The 13,958-nt window shown below is 38.4% G+C and overlaps 1 protein-coding gene across 2 annotated transcripts in view; it reads left to right on the forward strand.

Annotated features, from left to right (window-relative positions):
* Positions 1–13,958, forward strand: part of Nyap2 (neuronal tyrosine-phosphorylated phosphoinositide-3-kinase adaptor 2) — a 248,610-nt gene that overhangs the window by 171,232 nt on the left and 63,420 nt on the right. For both annotated transcript variants that reach the window (XM_041650503.1, XM_041650505.1), the window contains exon 6: positions 13,360–13,569. In XM_041650503.1, the coding sequence (XP_041506437.1) occupies positions 13,360–13,569 (210 nt within the window). The remainder of the gene's footprint in view (positions 1–13,359; positions 13,570–13,958) is intronic.

Raw genomic sequence — 13,958 nt, forward strand, 5'->3', positions numbered from 1 at the left:
AACATCTTATGAGTTTTCTTCTTCTTCTTCTTCTTCTTCTTCTTCTTCTTCTTCTTCTTCTTCTTCTTCTTCTCCTTCTTCTTCTTCTTCTTCTCCTTCTCTGTTCTTTCTTCATCTTCTTCCCAAACAGAACAATACTTCCTAATCTTGTCTTGATGGCATTCCAATTGCTGTTGTGTTTCTTGGACTACTTAGCTAACTCACATAAAAGCAAGCATACAGTAGTTTCCTTCTATGCCTGGAACACTTTGTCCAGTTCAATGCCTTTAAGACTCAACCCTGCAGAGGTTCTTTGTTTTAAGAACCACGCATATAGCACTGCTATCTATGCATTCATCAGTAGTCCTTTGGAATGCTTCCACCTCTTCATTATGTTACCAATATTATGAGGAACATGGGTATATAATGAGCTGATTGAACCTGGGATTTCTGTTCTTGAATATGGAAGTAGTTACTGGGTCTGTAGAAATTCTGTTTCACTTTTGAGGACCCGCCAGATTTTTCTGAAGTGACTACTATTTTTTTTATTTATTTATTAAGGATTTCTGCCTCCTCCCCGCAACCGCTTCCCATTTCCCTCCCCCTCCCCCGATCCAGTCCTCCTCCCTCATCTGATCGAAGAGCAATCAGGGTTCCCTGACCTGTGGGAAGCCCAAGGACCGCCCACCTCTATCCAGGTCTCATAAGGTGAGCATCCAAACTGCCTAGGCTCCCCCACAGCCAGTACATGCAGTAGGATCAAAAACCCACTGCAATTGTTCTTAAGTTCTCAGTATTCTTCATATTAACCTTCATCAGGCAATGGAAGGAGACAGAGACAGAGACCCACATGGGAGCACCAGACAGAAATCTCAAGGTCCAAATCACGAGCAGAAGGAGACGGAGCATGAGCAAGGAACTCAGGACCACGAGGGGTGCACCCACACACTGAGACAATGGGGATGTTCTATCGGGAACTCACCAAGGCCAGCTGGCCTAGGTCTGAAAAAGCATGGGATAAATCCGGACTAGCTGAACATAGCGGACACTGAGGAATACTGTGACTACTATTTTTTATTCTCACCAGCAATGCACAATAGTTTTGCATCCTCCACACTGCTGCTCACACTCTTTTTATTTTTTTTAAATAGAAGTCTTAATGGCCCTGAAGTTTAATATTTCAGGTTTGACTTATATTTCCATATGATCAATAATGTTGATCATTTCTAGGCATTTGTTAGTCATCGACATATCATCCTTAGAGGAATACACATCCAAAATATTACCCATAAAATGTTGTATGGTTTGAGCACTTGAGCTTACTATTGAGTTATGAAGGTTCTATACACAATCCAGGTATACATGCAGAAGGCAGAGTACATAGAGTATTTTTCTTTTCTACTCTCTTCTTTATTTCCTCAAAATAGCACCTTTCATTGAAACAGAACCTCTGTTTTAGCTTAATTGGTTGTCAAGCTTCCAAAGTCCCTGGTCTCTGCTTCACAGCACTGGACTTATAGACATCTATGGTCATGTAAAGTTCTTACAGGAGTGCTAGAGATTTGAACTCATGTCCTGTAAGTTGCACAGCTCATGCTCTTATTCCCTGAATCATCTCCCCAGCCCCTAGTATGGTTTGAATACATTCCTAGACACAAGGCCTGTAGCTATTGCCTCCCATTCCGTAGACTGCACAATCACTCTGCTTATTGCCCCCATTGATTCATACGTTTTTCGGTTTCAATCTATTCTAATTTGTTTACTTTTACTTTTGTCGCCTGTGCTTTGTTGTTAAATTCAAAACTCATTTTCTGCTGTCATTTAGAGTTTTCTCTTGTGTTTTCTTTGAGTGTGACAATTTTAAAAAATGAAATGAAGATTGGAGTTATATTTTTAAGAGAGATGTCACTTTTCTGAGGGAAAACCTGGCAGACAACATTACTGTTATACAAACAGGCAGAGGAAAGGGGACAGGCAGGGTTAAGACTGAGCACCTTAGAAAGGAGGCTGATTCTCTTTCTCCCAATGTATCTCTCTGGTTTTAGGGGCACATTATCAATTTCATTTAAAAAATCCTTTTGTGGAGAAACACAAAAGCCAGTTCACATACATCCTATTCGAATTTACATGTACATTTCTATCTGTAGATGCTCTGGCATATTTTATATTGTCTTACAATGGTTCCAAAACACCCTGACTCTCTCCTTCTCTCCAACTGTTTTTTCTAGAAAATCAGTACATTGAAATGAGAAAAAAACAAAAACAAAACAAATGAACAACAACAAAAAACTGTTCTATGTACATTCAGTCCTGCACCCATCAGTTGTGTTGTCCTTGGAGGAGTCATTGGTTCCTTTTGGTGAAATTTTTCATATGGATGTCACTGCCATCTCCCTCAACTGTGGCCATACATCTGTGATAGTAATTGTGTCTCTGTAACACCCAGTTTTTTCTTGGTTTGACAGATATTAAATGCTCCTCTTACCAGTTATGGTCGGGTGCCATTTTTCTTACCATTTAATGGTTCTTCCAGAAACATTCATGGATGTGTTTTCAGGGTCACATCTTTCAGGAATAATGGAAAAGGTATTTTCTTCTCATAAATTAATATTTTTAGTGCTCAAATGTTTCTAATCCTTCTAGGTTGGAGGGTTTTGCCATCTGTCTGTTGAAATGATGTGATTCTTAATTCAATTTGATTGCACCTGTGCTTCCATTCAACAGCCCACACACTTCCCACTTCACAGTGGAAAACCTTTTTTTTTTCCGTCAAAAATTAAAAGAAATTAAACTATGACCTTTCTTTAAAAAAAAATACATAGGCATACAAGACTGAAAACATTAAGAAAAGTTAAGTGACATTTTTCATGGCTGTCTTATGTCAGCTAAATATTTTATCTTGTGATGATTGTCATTGTTGTAATGGTGTTGTCTTCCTTTTCTTTGATGAGAGAACATAGATGAAGCAGCCAATGAAATATCAGAAACCATCCTCACAGTCTGTGCCTTTGCATGCTCTTAGATATGCCATCTAATCTTTCCTTATATTAGAATTTGAAGGCTAAGGATAACAGAAAGTAAACAAATTACAGAGATTATCTTCAATTTTGAAGTATTCATTTTTTCTTTTCCTATACCATTTTTTCAAAATATTCTTAAAAACCTAAAATATATAAGTCTCTGTGGTTTTTTTTTTACTTTTTCCCTTCGCTTGTGAAAAAGAGAATAATTTCATCTAAAAATGGGTAAAACTATAAAAGAAAAGGAATTTAGCCAAGTGAACAATCCAAATTATTTTAAGCAGTGATAAAAATTTCTATAATATTCAGCAGGTGTACTGAATCTTCATACTAGAAATAATGAAAGTGATTAAAATACACCATACTGAGGACAAAGTCTAGAAATTAAAAAAAAAAAAAGCTATCCTCCAAGCCTTCGACACCTGGGTTTGAAGACCCGCGAGTCTAAATGTCTCCTTGACAGATAAGAACATGGGTGTTCAGAAGAGGACAGTGTTGTCCAAGGCCTGAGAATTAATTAAGAACTAATTCTTACCTGGTACTCCAGTGCTTTTAACTCCAAAGACAATTCTGCAACACTGTTACTATGCCATGCTGTGGCTGGGACTCTCCACATCAAAATACCCAAAGGGGTATGAACTCTTGGCACCCTGTTCCCAGATTACAGGTATTAACTCATGCTCTGCATAGTTAATACCAGTTTTATATCTTCTAAGAGTATTTGGGCCTTTTCTACATTATATGGTAACAGTTTATGGAACAGAAACATTGATTTTGATTTACAAATACTTACTAGCAATTTCCAATACAGAGAAACTCAGTCTGGGTGATATGCAAAATCATTCTCTATTACCAAAGTCCTTTTAGCTTTAAAAATACCCTCTGATAGAGTCCTTCCTTCCTTCCCCTAGTCATTTTCTTTTGTCTCATACTGTTCAAAGGATTCTTCTGCCTTAATCACTTAAAAGTAGACAAAAACAGAGAAGGTAGCTGTGTCAATAGAATTCTACAACTTTCCTTATCAAAAAATATCAGTCTGTTTGAGTTCCTTTTAATTATATTTATTGTATTGTTTTTCTTGTGACATTATTGAGTATAAATTATTCAAATGAAGATGAACTTTTTTTTTAATTTCTTACTGAAGAGTAAACAAAATTATAACCATTAAAAAAAGTCTGTTCATGACTATTTTTTCCAGGCTTTTGCTTCATTTCTTCTAGACACTGGGTGTGGAATTTTTTTGGCTTCAGGGAAGAGAGACATTCTGTTTATAAAAGCGCTCATCTTCCATTGATGACAAGATAGTATTTAATTGTTTTAAAACCTCTTTAGAACAGGCTTAGCTTTGTAGTTTGAAAAACAGTGGACATTAGTAAGAGATATGTTCATAAAACACGACTTCTGTAAAGGACTTAGGTTCCCATGAATCCTCATTCTAACTAGAAATTCTTCTTTTTGAAGAGAGTCACAAGTTCACCTGCATTAAACACAAACACTTTTAAAAGTTGAAAGACCAATAACTATTTCATAGTTCAGCCTCGGCATCAGGACTGCATCACCCTTTGCAAAGGCTATGTTAGAACTTGGTGGCAAACTCGTGTCAGTGCGGGGACACCTAGAGTTCTGTGGGTATTTTGGGAGCAGATATAAAGCAGGCATTATCATGAACCTCTGGCTTGGGTAACTCCACATGTCCCCATTTTGATTGACTTTTGCCTCCTGTAGCTTCTTTATATTTCACTTTAGCTATCCCTCTGTCCCACATGAACCTTATTTGCAGCAAGAAGTGTAAATATTGTGAATCCCGAAGCTTTGCACTTCTACCTGGCTGTTGAAAGTCTGGCCTGTGCAGTTTAATGTGGTGAGATATTTCCCTATTTTGACTTTCCTACTTTCTGTACATCTGAGTATTGATTCTCGTATAGCATTGTCTTTCTAGCACAAAGATCGCCAAGGATCTGGTAGTCATCTGAGAACTATTCATGCAGGAAGTTATGGGTTCAGGCAAGATCAGGAGTAGCGTAGAAAAGAGCATGGCCGTTAGTGCGACGGACACAGATTCCTGGCAGGACAGACTTCTCTCTTCATTATGAAGGCGCACTAGAAAAGGAGTCTCATAAGGCAGCACTGAGGGTGCAAGGGTAAAACTGCCTCAAATTAAGTAATAAAACCCAGGAATAGTAAAGTGGAAATAAGTGTGATAGTACTTGAGATTTGGAAAGTGGTCCAGTGTGCTATGACCCAACACAGACTCAAGTCAAGGAATGCAATCCCAGATAGAAAAGCTGGTACACCCGAGATAGCACAACGTTTGTGGTCATCCGCATTGGAGATAATCTAAGCCTAATTGCTCAGCAGTCAGTTTCTTGGAAACATACCAGAGTGGGCTTTGGTGTCCTCATCATTAAAATGAGGATGATGTAGTCACATGGCAGTGACCATCCCTGCTTATGAGTGCAATCAGAACTTGACTTCTGCCTTACTTCCTATAACTGTTTCTTTCTATCTTAGAAACCCTTTAAGCATAGTGGCCACGGTATCAGTTCATTGTCTTATTACTTAAAATCAGAGTGCCTGGCTTGAAAACGTTCAGACAGATGGAGCAAGGCATGTACATTTTAGAAGTGTATTTTCAAACAGATTTCTGGCAGGAAGCCTTGCCCATCGTACTTTTCTCGAGAACTGAGACAGAGGTCCAGGCATGTGCTACTTAGAAGGATCATTAGAAACATATTGCTTCAAGCCTGTCATTTCATTTGGGAAATCTAAAATATGGTCGGTGTTACTTTCTTAGAGTCCTGGGGGTCACAGAATGGAGCAGAGTATCAACTCATCATCTCAAACCCACACCGGCATTGGCGAAAAACTAGCTTATCAAATTATCTTTAATATGTAACTTACGTCTAAACTATTTTCATGTTGAAATGTTCAGTTTTTCTTTTGAGTATTTTCTAAGAATCTTATATGGACCTTTGATACCACAGACAAGCCATTTTTAACTTTTTACTGATGTGATTCTTTGTTGTTAGTCTGAATAGAAAACTATAAAAAATTGGGTGTGCGGTAACACTTTTATTCATGTGAATAATATATGTTAAACATATGGGTGATTATTCCAGTATATCCATTGTATATTTTTTATAAATTTTCTACAACCGCAGAATTTAAATTATTTCTTAAATATTCACTAAAGATCATCCATTTCATAGAAGAGTTTTACTAGAACTAAAGTAATGAGGAAAACAATGTTGAAAAATTGAGCTTTCTGTTTGTTGGGGGAAGGGCATGTATGAGTGCCTGTGCATATGTGCCGTGTCATGTGTGTAGAGGAAGAGGATACCATTTGGGAGTTTCCTCCATTACTTTGGGTTTCAGAGCTCTAACCAGCCTTCAGGCTGGTTCTGCCAGTGTCGTCTTGCTAGCCAAAACCTTTGAGATTTATTTGGCAACCTACCTAACATCTTTGTTCCTTAATTTTTCTGTCACTATATGTATAAAATCTCTTCTTTCATTATAAATTCAACAATCTTACATTTAGACTGCTTTTTATAGAGGGAGAAATGTGAACTACTTAATATATTAAAAAAATCTGTGCTTGGATAGTTCAAATGCTGCAAAAATAGCAACCTCCTAATTTATGGTTTAATACAATGCAGCAGGTCCTTAGGTCATGCATGTTTCAGACCAAGATTTTATCACAGAAGAGGAGACAATCAATTAATGGATTGAAAGATGAGCCTCTGTTAATGGGGGGTTTCCATGTGCAAGAGCTGCCAGCTTTTAAGACCTCAACAAATTCCATTATGCAGGAGAAGCGAAAACCTGAATATGCACAGCTGGAAGGAGCAGTCGCCAGTCCCCCACCTAGTGCTGGTTATAGCATTCTCTCTTACTGCAAGGAGTAATGGAGAGGTGGATTAAGTGGATGGCCATGGAGAGAGGCAAGTGGATTTTGTGCGTAGCCTCTATCCAGAGATCATTTTAGCTATCATTCTGTGACCACAAAGGCAATTGTAACTGGCATTCTTTGAGTAAATTGTCTCTCTGACAAACACAATTAGACTTTCTTGATGCAAGCTTTACTATAACAGTTCAATCCTTCAGTGCTACTTGGTGAACTTAGTATATGGAATTTTGATACAAATAATATGGTGGTGATTGCCCTTTATCTGTTACAGGCTTAAATCATCTGCTTGTACAGCTAAGAATTTTTCAGGACAAATGTGGTCCTAAGTAGAAGGATAAGTAAAATTTCCTCGTAAAGTAAACATGGTGGTTAAACGGATTTCATTGTACCCACGAGAAAAGGACAATTGGCTCCTCCATCAGTGACAGAGTTCCAGTGTGCTGAGCTCAGTGGTGCCACCAGCACCCTGGTTCTCTATGAGAATCTTCCCAATTTCCATTTGTGAGCTTGGGCAAGTGACAGAAAATCTTTGAGGTGTTATTGCTGCTCCAGACGGTTAGAGCTGGGCTGGGAGTGGAGCTCTGCTGGTGGAGTGCTGGCATAGCACCAAGCTGCAAGTTCTTTCTTTCTCCTGCATCTCATAAGTCCTGACATTGTGCACACCTGTAAGTCAGCATCTGAGAGGCAGAGATGAGGCATCGGGAATACCAGGTCTGTGGCTATATAGCAAGTTGGTGAGCAGCTCTGGGATGCATTAGGCCCAATCTTTAAAAACCAATCCATCAGATTTTGGGACACACTAAACTCTGCTTCAGTGGTCCTCTTCTTGTATACCGACATTTTATACTGTGTACCCTCTTAAAACAAACTTGGAGTTTCCAATTTATCTAAAATCATCAGATCCACTTATGACCAATCTGGTATTCTTTATAAACATATATAAATACATCAAACTTACATTTAGACTGCTTTTTATAGAAGGGGAATTGTGCTCTAGTATATTAAAAAAATCTGTGCTTGGATAGTTCAAATGCTGCAAATTTATATGTACGTTTGAAGAGAAGGCCTCTCCAGGATGTCAAAACTGACCCTAAATGACAGGGTTCACACAAGAGTGAAGGAACAATGAGAAATAAAAATTTGCCCCTCACTCCACTGCCCCTTGATTGTGGAGACAGGAATGCTGTTGCCCTGTCCCTCTAGAGATTCAGGAAATGAACTGACAGATGGTCACAAAAGGACCCCGTGCTTGTCTAGACTTGAAGGTAAACTGTCTCTGTCTGGCAGTGATCAGCTCCACACAGCACTGTTTGGAAAGATACAATAACATGCAATTAGAGTTCAGATTAGGGTCACAGAGAGAACAAGAGTTCATTTGTGTCATAACGAAGACATGACCAAGGTGAGATAGGTGAACTCATTGTGGATTCACCAGGGTGTTTATCTAAATAAACAGAAAGAAGCTGGTTCTGAATGCTTCAGAAACAAGCACACTGCTATGATTGGCATGTGTCCCCTGTCAGTAGGAATGATAGGGAGGTGAGGCACTGAGAACTTCTCCTTCGTGAATAGATTAACGCTGTGTCACAGGAATGGATTAAGTTTCATGTGAGTGTGTTTTCTATAAAAGATGAGTTTGCTTCTCTTTACTTCTCTATTCCTCTTTGTCCTTCCCTCTTCTCTCATTGTGCTGTCTCCCTCCCTCCTTCCACTCCCCCCCTTCTTGCTTTCTCTCTTTCCCTTCAACCTTCTGCGAAGGGATGGTGACCTACTGAAGGCTGTCGCTAGTTGTGTCCTTCCTGTCATGAACTTCCAGGATGTAGAAATATAAGAAATAAGTATCTAGTTTTAATCAGTCACACAATCACCATTAGCATGGTCATCCATTGGATGAACAGGGTGTGCAGAACATAGACATTGCTTTTCTACAAATGGGAGCTGCTACACAGGGCACTGAGACACCATGACTCTATAGAAGGTGTCCACACAGTGTATAAGAAGAATCTCTCTCACATATACTTTTTCATTTTGGGTTTTTCTTTTTCTTTTTTTCAAGACAGGGTTTCTTTGTGTAATAGCCCTAACTGTCCTGGAACTAGATTTTGTAGACCAGGTTGGCCTCAAACTCATAGAAATCTTCCTGCCTCTGCCTCCCAAGTGCTAACATTAAAGCTGTGCACCATCACCACCTGGATCTTGTGGATAGTTTATGTTATTAGATTCAAAATTGGTTTCACACAAGTTACTCTTGCACATATACTCAAGTGGCTTTTCAGCTACAACCTCCTTGGGGTATAGACTATTTACCAAATGTGAATTCTTTAAACATTGCTTGAAGTTATGTAGAAACTGACTGTGAAATGTCAAAGGGAAAAAATAAAAGTCATTTACTTGAAAACAAAACAAAAAACCAAACCAAAAACAAACAAACAAACAAACAAATGGTTCCAAATGATTTTAAACAATATCAAAATATTTGGATATGGGTAATTGTATTTGCTTCCTGAATAAATATCTTTGAACCCACAGTATTTCTTAATTGCGTAGTTTTTAATTCAATTGTCTAAATCCAGTTAGTTCTTAGTTCAGGTGTCCACTTACCACATATATCTTGACAGTTATTTTGAAGAGTTCTATCATTATTTTAATGAGAAAACTTACTTGGTTTTGAAAGCAATTATTTTTTACTTTTACGTATTTTTTAATTGATTTTTATTGAGCTCTACATTTTTCTCTGCTCCCCTCTTAACCTCTCCCCATTCAACCCTCCCCCAAGGTTTCCATGCTCAAAATTTACTCAGGAGATCTTGTCTTTTTCTAATTCCCATGTAGATTAGATCCATGTAAGTCTCTCTTAGTGTCCCCATTGCTGTCTAAGTTCTCTGGGCTTGTGGTTTGTAGGCTGCTTTTCTTTGCTTTATGTTTAAAAACCACCTATGAGTGAGTCCATGTGATAACTGTCTGAAAGCGATTCTTAAATATGTACACGGGGAAAAGACATTTTGCTAAACAGAAGCTCCAGAATGTGCCTATAATTTTCTTTTTCTTTTTTCTTTTTGGTTTTTCAAGACAGGTTTTCTCTGTAGCTTTGGAGCCTTTCCTGGAACTAGCTCTTGTAGATTAGGCTGGCTTTGAACTCACAAAGTTTCTCTTGCCTCTCCCTCCCGAGTGCTGAGATTAAAGGTGTCACCACCACCCTGCTATTTTTTTTTTACTAATATATTGTCTCTGCTTTCTAATTGAACCTGAATAGTGAAGACTCTTCACTTTTTTTTTGTTGTTGTTGTTCAAGTTTCTCAAAATACATTTGCCAAAATTCACTGAAACTAATCCTTGGAACTTACAGGAAACACACAAAGAAGAAAAGTACTGTTCCTTCTTGTTCCCAAAGCTGTATTGGGCTTTTAAATAGATGAGACTTAAGGCCTAAGTAGTGTACCCTGATATTTGTGAAAGAGTAATGTGACTAAGAATGAAGAAACCAACTTTGGTGGAGATGCCTTTCCACAAAACTTCTCCCTCTGTATCTAAAATATCTGAGAGAAGCAGTATTGGACGCAGCTTTGTGTTTGAACTCTTTGTCTTTTTATTGATATTCGTGCAAGTTCCAACTCCAGAGGCTCTTGTATATGTGTTGAACTATTAAAAAGAATGTGTCAGAAGGAGACAGGAAGGACAGAAGAGACAGAGGGGAGGTGAGGAGTCTTACTCCATAAGGAGATAACAGCACAGGTACCCAAGCACTTGAATAAGATTGTGGAAGAGAAATTTGGGGGAAACATACAGGCCCTTAGATTTGAGGCAGTGGTGTTTAGAAGCCAAGATGCATTTTCTTTGAGACTGTGAGTAAACTGCTTGGGAATGGCCTATGTTTATCATGTATGGTCCTGATTTATTTGTCTCAGGACACTGAATAGCAAGTGTTGGTTAAATGTTCTTGTCCTAATAATTATGATTAAGTATGTTATCATTAAAATATTTTCACTCGTCATTTTGAGTTCAGTGTAACTAAATTTATAGCAGGTGTCTTTGGAGGCCTGAACTCTTTCTGATATTGCAGTTGGATTGGACTAGCTTCCTGATTTGTTCATTGCATAAAGTGTGATTTTAGTATTTATATAGCTGCAGGGCTTCTTGGAGCAGCAAGGGGCTAGAGCAGTGTGAAAATAAAAGACGACCAGACCAGTGAGAACAGAAATGCTGTTTATTCAGGGCTTTCATTTGGCAGAGATTCACAGCAGGCAGAGGAATCGGAGAGCAAAACAGCTAAAATGAGAAATTAAATCTGACCCACAGGTGCTTCTCTATAATCTAACTGCATAAACAAACTGCACTCTTACTTAAAAGCATCCCCGTGTAACAAATAGCAGAGTGTTGACCAATCATTGCTGCCAATCACAGGCCCAATAACCAACTGGGCTATTTCTGTCTACCACTTCCCTTTTCTGTCTATAATTACTGCTTGCTAACACTGCCAAGTGGAGCCCTGTGAGGCCCTCAGAACCCTGACCATTGCTGCTCAATACACAGAAGGCTGTAGTTTTTCACATACAGCAAGATAATGAGAAATCAAACATGACATTTGTGTTTAACCCTGTTGAAAGCCGAGAAACAATTGAAGCTAAATTAAAAGACAAGAAAACAAAAATACAGTCTTTTAAATTATTTCTATTTATTTATCAAAAAATCTTTATATGGATTAGACTTCTAATTCGATGAATTTTATATATTATTGTTACCAAATGATCAGATATTTTTTTTAAAAAAAATTACCAAGCTCATGCCACTTTAGTACATTTATCATCAGTTGGTTCTCTGTTTCCATTACAATTTTTGTATTGCCTATACATAGCAGAGAGATGGTTGAAGAGTTGACAAACAGGCTAAGTAATTAGGTAAAATACTAATTAAACAAGATATTTGCTTATAGAGGAACCAGTCCTTAGAAAAGAAAAACCAAAGCATGTGGCTTTCAAGAATTTGGAGTTTGGCAGGGAAATAAGTATGTGGAAAGCCAATATGCTATGTTCCAGTACAGCTGACCAGGAGGCATGACCCTGGCAGTGGTGACACTTCAGAAGTCACTGACGTCACTGAGCATCAGTTGATTTGCCCAACTAGAGCAAAGACAAGATTTACAGTAGTCAGAGCAGAGAGCTTGAAGTCATAGCAGGCAGTGTTGTTTTGCTCAGGAGTGGAAGAGGGTGACAGAAGCTATGATCATTTTGGCACTGTTCCTTGGGTACAATGATTAAGAGAGAAAGGGAAGGCTAATAAGGCAGGATCTAATAAGGAACTCAGCTATTGTGTTGTGAACTGGACACTCTTCAAAGTATTCCTGTCAAAAGTATATTATGGTCACGTGTGTATTTTAAATGGATGTTGTGACTCTACCTTGGATATCAAAGACAAAGTCAAGGAAGCCAGCTGTGACCAATAAAGAGACACAATTCAGTTCAAGAGTCTGAACTAGGGTTGTTGAGGTAGACATGATATCAAATAGAGAAGGGAAGGGAAAAGGCTCAGAAAGACAGTATACACTTTTACCTAATTGATTTGAGTTTGGGCTTTACTAGCTAGCGAGAAGAACAGACAATCTCTTAGCATGGATAAATGAATGGCTAGGAAGAGCCATTTAGTTAAGTGAGAAATGTCTATACCATATCTGAAATGTTAAATTTGTGCATTCATTAGATAACGAACGTAAAACTATGGAGAAAGGTTTTATCTTTTGTTGAAAAGTTTGGAAAATCATTAAAAATTAGATGAGATTTTATTGAAATCAGAAGGATAAATATAATACAAAGAATCTGTCGTGAGTGAGGGCAGTGTATCAGCTATTACCTTAGAGATGACCAGTGTGCAAAGGATGTATTGAAAAAGAAAATCACAGATGGCGTGGAAAAGGAGTTTGATGCAGAGCAAATGCAGGGAAAGGAAGGATCTGTGAAATGGAAAGAATTAAAAACATAAAAATGATGGTAGAAGATTGGCCAGTCACTAGAAATTGTGGTAAATATTTCTTCTAATGAAACCCACTGTATTTGCTTAGCAAAAGCAGGACTAGAGGATAGATGGTTTGTATTCATGACACAGCACAGTAAAGGAGAGTAGAGGGAGTAGAAAGGAGGAAGAAAGGTAACACACTCCTTCGGAGAGTTCCTTAAAGATGAAACCAAAGGGAGATTCAAAAAGAAGAGTCGAGATTCATTGAGATATTGTATACCAAAAGAGAAAATGATTTTCATTCTGGTGATGCTAACATACCCACATCTTGGAGAAGAAAATCCCCCAAGGGACCCATTTCCCTGTGATAGTTTAAAACCAAGGTCTACAGTACAACCCTGTTTTCAATAGTATCTTAGAAGCACATTAAAACAACATTCAAGTTTCTAAAAACTATTTCAGGAAGGATTTAATTCTCAAATAACAATTAATTTTGTTAATACACAGAATCCACTGAAGAGCTCAAAGTCCGAAGCCACAGCACGGAGCCATTACCAAAGTTGGACAGCAAAGAGAGAGGTCATTATGGATCAGCTTCCTCCAGAGAGCCAATGAAAGCTCAAGAATGGGATGGAACCCCAGGTCCACCTGTGGTCACCAGCAGAATGGGCAGATGCTCTGTGAGCCCTACATTGTTGGCAGGAAGCCACAGTTCAGGTAAGCAGAACACCAGTCTTCCAGATGACTCTGTGAATGCAGAGGCTGTTCGTAAGTATGTATACTTAGGCAATCATCACCTCACATCAGTCTGCTTCCATTCAGACTCCAAACCCAAACACGTAAATAAAGCATACCACAGGACAGCTACTCACAGGGATGGCAAGGGAAAAAGTGCTACTTGAAACTCTGCCATGTGGCAGTGTACAGCGAGAAAACTCTGCCTGAACTAAAGCCACATCAGTTTGTAGAATTGAGGGAATTCATGTTTGTGACTCTTTTACTTAAAAAGCTATTTTGCAGCAACTAGTGAGATTTGATCAGAAGTAAAACTCAGAACAGAAATATACCAATAACTACTTGAAGACACTAGAGGGAGAAGCAGTTTT

The sequence above is a fragment of the Microtus oregoni genome, unplaced genomic scaffold, assembly GCF_018167655.1.
Source record: "Microtus oregoni isolate MIOR12 unplaced genomic scaffold, Mior012 000004F_ref0000308, whole genome shotgun sequence".
In the NCBI taxonomy this organism is placed as follows: domain Eukaryota; kingdom Metazoa; phylum Chordata; class Mammalia; order Rodentia; family Cricetidae; genus Microtus; species Microtus oregoni.